Source organism: Ips typographus, linkage group LG6 (genome assembly GCF_016097725.1).
Source record: "Ips typographus isolate SLU linkage group LG6, UJ_Ityp_2.0, whole genome shotgun sequence".
Taxonomy (NCBI): Eukaryota; Metazoa; Arthropoda; class Insecta; order Coleoptera; family Curculionidae; genus Ips; species Ips typographus.
The window spans coordinates 1,942,729-1,948,789 of NC_138427.1; the positions used below are offsets into that span (position 1 = coordinate 1,942,729).

Consider the following 6,061-nt stretch of genomic DNA (forward strand, 5'->3'; position numbering starts at 1 on the left):
TATTTCACTAACAATCAAACTTATCTGCTTTCGGGGACTGTTTTCTTATTCCTCATCACTTCTGGTACTCCTTAAAGAATTAAATTACTTAAAACAAATAAAACAAAAAAAGGTTTGAAAAGGTATTATGTTCTTATCCGTCGATAATTGAATGGTTAAAGCACTACTAATGCAAGAGTATTAAAAATAAAACCAAATGTTTTCTGATTTATAAAAAATATTTATTATGCATGTGCACAAGTTCTATATAAAGTAGGAAAATATCTTAAAAACTATATCACAGGCAATTCACATTTTCTCGATTATCATTACTTTAGGTAATATAATTGTTTAGTAAAAGTGCTATAAAAATACTTATTTCTTAATAATTTAAATCCAGACACGTTTCACTTTGACTGATAAAATATATACAATAAAAAATATACTATCTTACTTAACCTGTGACATGTCTAACCGTTCAAAATATCAATATCCTCGCAACTAGAATTAGGGGTTAGCAAATCAGCATTCGGGTTGCAATTTTTGCAATTTGAACATGATCCTCTGGATGCTCCGCCTTTATTTGAATAGTCTTCCAGGTCTTTTTTGTGTTTGACTCTTCGATTCTGGAACCAAATTTTCACCTGTTTTTCGGACAGGCGTAAGCAATTAGCAATTTCAATCCGCCTGAGTCGAGACAAGTACTTGTTGGAGGCAAATTCCCTTTCGAGATTCAGCAGTTGATCAGCAGTGAAAGCGGTTCTAATGCGTTTGCTTGAAGATGACGATTTCTCTGAATGTTCATAAGTAGGGGAACTACTCTGATGTGGACTGGGGGTTGATTCTCTGCTGCTATTCGGAGATACATCGCCTCTTCTTGGTGAAAACGGATCCTGCTCTGAATAGTTTGAGCTTGGAGTAGGAGGAGTTGTAGCAGGAGCCGTCCTCATCGGAATACATGAAGGAGCAGCAGGCTGAGGTGGTAGTAAAGGCACTGGTCTTACTGGAGGTGCGTACAATTGCTGCGCAGTTATCCAAGGCAAAAAGGATGTCATGTAATTATTGACGTAGTCAGCTGGATATGGCAACATCATTGGAAGACTACCTCGTATCAGTGGTTGTTGCTGACGACGTCTTATTGTCCTATTGGAGTCTCTTTCCAACAAAGTTTCCATAAGAAAATTCTTGGAAATATTTGTGTTTTCCATGATTAACTGGCACCGTTCAACACACATACGTAAATATAAATCCACTTCTAACACACTTCCCCAGACGAAAGTTGATGGTCGACTAAAGCACTAGCTACCGATTAAGGTCCTTTTAAGTCATTGCCACCCCGATTTAGGTTTTGCTACCCTCACAAATGTCGGTCGAAGCTCCGCCCTAAAAGTAGTCTAAAGGTGTATACTTACAGCCCTTGCACAATGCCTTGAAAACAAATTAGGGCCGGGTTGGACAAACATTGGCCTGTGATGGGATGAGTATTAAAGTTTTACAAGGAGAAAAGTGGGGAGCGGGGAGTAAATTTAGATTAAACCGAAATTGAGTTTTAAATTGTGTACCATGCGTTTTACGCGTCATTGTATTTTGATTCGAATTCAGTTAAATGAGACTCAGTAGTTAACACACTATTATTCAACAAAGTGTTTTTGAGCAAGAGTCCCATTTTTAATATCATCAATTTAAACTTGCTTGAACTTGAAATATATTCCATTTTTTGTTTCAGTTTTTTTTAGCATATTTTTCAAAGTTTTACCAATTTATTTGAACAACCTATCACTCTGAAATAATTTTACTTTTGTTTAAAATTTCGTCGCTTTGACTGAGAGACAATTTTTGCCACACAATATAAGTTATCCTCATTTTGCATCTGCCGCCGTAAAATTTTTCAACTTTACTAATACTGCGGTTCGTCTGGTATCCAGAAAAGTTCCAGAAAGTCATCATCCGTCGTCCGTCTTTGCATATGTCCCTGTGTGAAGTTTCTAGCAGTGTTTTATTGGGTTTGAGGGGTTGAAAATTGTTTTCCAAGCTCGGCATGACGCTAAGCTGGCGGTTTTTATTGCCTTTCTGGTTTCGAGAAATGCTCTATATAAAACCAGAACAAGTTTTTACAAGTTTAATTTAGAAACCAATTAAGCAAGGTCTGGAACGTTGTGGTAATCAACCATAAAACAAATTTTGCTCCTACACAAACGTCTCCTGGAAAGGGAATAGAAAACTTACTAAGAAAGTTTTCTTGTAAATTTTAAATTTTTTTTCATGGTCTGGCCTGCAAATTTGCCCTTTTAACACTTATTGGGTTGTTCCCAAGACTCTTTAGTCAATGAGGTTAGATTAGGCTAAAAAAGGTTAGTGTAGGTATTAAATGTTATGGTATATTACGTAACTAGTGCTGTATAAAGCATTTTATGCACGAAATGGTAAAGTTGCGAAGGAAGACGGGTAGTTGCGAGTGAGTAAAATGCCTTAGAGCATATGTGACATATTATACTTTACCTACAACCAAGTGTAGTCTGGTTTTTGCAACTCACATAATTAAGAATAATTTTTCATGAAAAAAGTATATTTTCAACGTATTAACATTATATTTGTGCTGATCAAACTTAACTAGAAGTAGTACTTTGAGCGAGGGGTTTGATACCTGTGTGTCTTAAATTTGAGCCCATATTATATAATGATTATCATAGATTATGCAATATTATGCGATATTATTGGTATTATACCGGTATTATTGTATTATTCCAAATAATACTCATATTATATGTATAATTACTTGATTATTACTTGGATTATGCCGTATTATTCAGATTATTATATTATAGCATATTATTAATATTATTTGGTGAGTGACCCAAGTGTCACACCTCTAGGTGAGTGGTATGCCTATACGAGTACATTTCAGTGTAAAAATATTTATAGAATGACAATACAAAATATGGATTCCTGAAGCATAAGTAAATATGTTATGATGAGTGGAATAAGAAAAATACTAAATAATATTTAAATTGTATTCTTTCGTCTCAAAACCAGCAAAGATCGATTCCGGTGTTGTTCTAGTCTGCATAATTGTTACTTTTGAGCCATTCTACGTCTGTTGGGACGACATTGGACGCTGAATTTGGCTTGTTCGTGGTCCATAAGTGCCAAATTGTATTCTTTCGTCTAATATTGGAATAATTTTTTTTTTCCTAACTTTGAAAAATATTAACAATTTTACCACTTAACCTCCATCTAATATACTATGATAATGAAAAGAAAACGAAAACAATTTTCTTCAAGATCAGATCAGTTGGTTTATGGTCGACGGTTTTTTTACAACTGTGCGTAAAGAGAGTTATTACGTATCGGAAAAGTATTCGTAATTAGATATTTTCACTGACAATCATCATCATATTTTAGGACAGCTAAGTTAATGCATAAAGTGTCGAAATTCGACTGGAAACATAGGAATCTCGAAAAATATAAGAAACGCAGGGTCGGTTAAATGGTTATACGGATACATAGAATACAGAGGGTGGCTCAGATTCAATGTTATTGTACCCTCGTAGACACAAATATAACATTATTTTCGAAGAGAAAGTTCTGAGTATTCGTAAAAATTGGAAGTATTGTCGAAATTCTTATTGTAATTATACAAAAAATAAAATAAAACCAATTCTACGTTAACCAATTTTACTTTGAAAAGTTTCCTAACGAATAAACTTCCAAAAAATGATGGAAGTAATAAAACCGTTACTCATATTCATGTCAATGGATCGCGTTTCCGATATTCGTGCAACAATGGCAAATTGGCTGGCTTTTTGACGTTCCGGAAATACGTTTTAATTTTCTGCGTCTCTCACCCTTTTCAATAAAATGCACACTGGTCTCGATTCGCCGAATGACTTGCCATATTAAACGCGGTTTAATAACTAATCGACGTTCACCGGAAATACTCCAAACGTTTCAGAACAAAGGCCATCACCTTTTTCAATCCTAGACATTCTGTCTCCAGATACACCCACTTAAAAACTGAATGAAATAAATCTCGTTTTAGAGTCAACAAGTCCACCACCTGTGCACAATGATGGCCATTATGCAAAGATTCATTCACAAACCTTGGCAACTAATGGTCAGAGGCCAGCAGAGTATTTGCGACAATAGCAAAACAGCATTTAAAATGTATTAGTGAATGTTTCGAGTCTTAGGTGAATGAAATCGACCAGGCAGGTACCTTCTTATTGAAACCCAAAAGTTCATTCAGAAAAACGATAGGCAGCCCGAAAATTTGTAAAGGTCCTTTACGAATAGTAGAAAAGTCAAGTACTACAAGGTATAGAAAGCGGCCGGCTTTATAGTAAGTTTTATTGCATTTCTTTTTATACGGCGGGTACCGTGTGGTACTGTACTCGAACAGGTGATCGATGGGGTCCCCTTTTAGGAAGAAGTGTGAGAAAATTTCTGTTAATATTGTCATAGTATGGTTATTTGATTTATCCAGAAGTTATAATTCTCGGGGGATTATTTAAAAATCTTGGATCGGAAAAACTTCGGGTCAAATTCGATGAAAGGCACCCGTCGGCCACAAAATGGAACAACACATTTTCACGACAGCAGGAACAAAAACATCCGTAAGTCGTAATCCCTATGGAGATATTGGGACGATCCGGGAACGAAAGTTTTCCCGGCAAATGTTTTCCTGTTCTGTTTGAGTAGCAATTTTGGACTGAAGTTGATGGTTTCCGATAGAGAGAAAAGTTAAGTTTAAACAATTATTATTGTTTCAAACTCAGTACAAAAATCTCTGGGGTTGTTTTACAATTTATATGTGTTAATGTTAATTAGACTAATAATAATGTATGATCATATTTTTTAGCTGTCCTGCCACTACTTACCAAGTGATTGTGGTTTGGGCCAATTTAAACTAATATACAGTGTGCTACGGTGATTACTCTCACCTATTCATTAAGGGTTGCTCACTAAATGGAGATTTCCATTTCTGCCGTTAAACGCCTGCCAGTCAAACATTAATAATGAAGTGTCGCGCCCCAACAAAACCATTTATAAGGGCCTGTTTACATTGATAATAACGCTTAGTTTTCAATCTTGTTCACTCTGACAAAATTACGCATTTGTCCTTTGGTAATTGGCGACTGATCCATTATAATTTATCAACTCAACGTCAAACGTTCATTGTGTCTCGAGCAGGTATAATGTTATGTCGTCGAAAAAAGTCGGGCAATACGGCGGCTTGAGAGGAAATTAAGCATAAAACTCATGAATAAAAAACCTTTAGGCAACAATGAACTTTTATTTTGGGGCAGTGCTCGATTTCGAGTGAGTTTTGTTGCTTAATGAATGGGAACAATGCTAAAAATTTGAAGTTTTACTTATTTATTAAATGACAGAGTCCTTTAGCACAACATTCTAGTAAATTTGCGACAACCTTCTATAACTGGTTTTTACCACACACTGGTGATCCCTACATCTTCAAATTCAATTCGACACAACAGACACATTTTACCATCACAATAGAAACATAACCCACTTAAATTGAAATAAGTGTTGGAAACTGAAACCATTACACGGAGATACCTTTCTATTCGGGCACCGATTTATTGTCACTCTTTATATTTTACACTGCAAAGACCCCCATATCTAACACTTGAATGTCTAGAGCGGTTTGGGTACTCGATTTGAGTGACGTCGAGTTTATGAAAAAAGGGAACAAATTGTTAGACAATTTTGCTGGAGTGATTTTGAGGTCAGTTGCAACGGTTAAAAATTTAACAACCTTTTATCAGTACTTAGGGTGAGAATTTGAAGTAATGAGTTACTTACAGATATAGAGTAATTTTAAATACCAATCAAATCGTTAAATAGACTCGATTTCAAATTTAGTTAAAAGGTTTCATCTATTTTATTATGTATATTGACTAAACGTTTTGACCAATCGAACTAATTAAACGTGTAGAAACAAAATATCAAACTCTCAACTATATTTGCTTAATCTGGCAATTAAACAGGTGCTTAACATTTAGCTTTATCTATTGTTTGGATCAAGTAACCTATCAGATTACCATCCGATAAAAGAGCAATT

General features: G+C 35.1%; 1 protein-coding gene across 1 annotated transcript; it reads right to left on the reverse strand.

Annotated features, from left to right (window-relative positions):
* Window positions 1-449: 449 nt before the first annotated feature.
* On the reverse strand, window positions 450-1,187 carry LOC145730446 (uncharacterized). The gene has a single exon (XM_081981659.1). The coding sequence runs from the start codon at window positions 1,185-1,187 to the stop codon at window positions 450-452; it is 738 nt and encodes a 245-aa protein (XP_081837785.1).
* Between the last annotated feature and the right edge of the window lie 4,874 nt (window positions 1,188-6,061).

Bases quoted from the DNA above. Each gene is read 5' to 3' on its own strand.
- LOC145730446 (XM_081981659.1), bottom strand. From the start codon at position 1,187: ATGGAAAACACAAATATTTCCAAGAATTTTCTTATGGAAACTTTGTTG.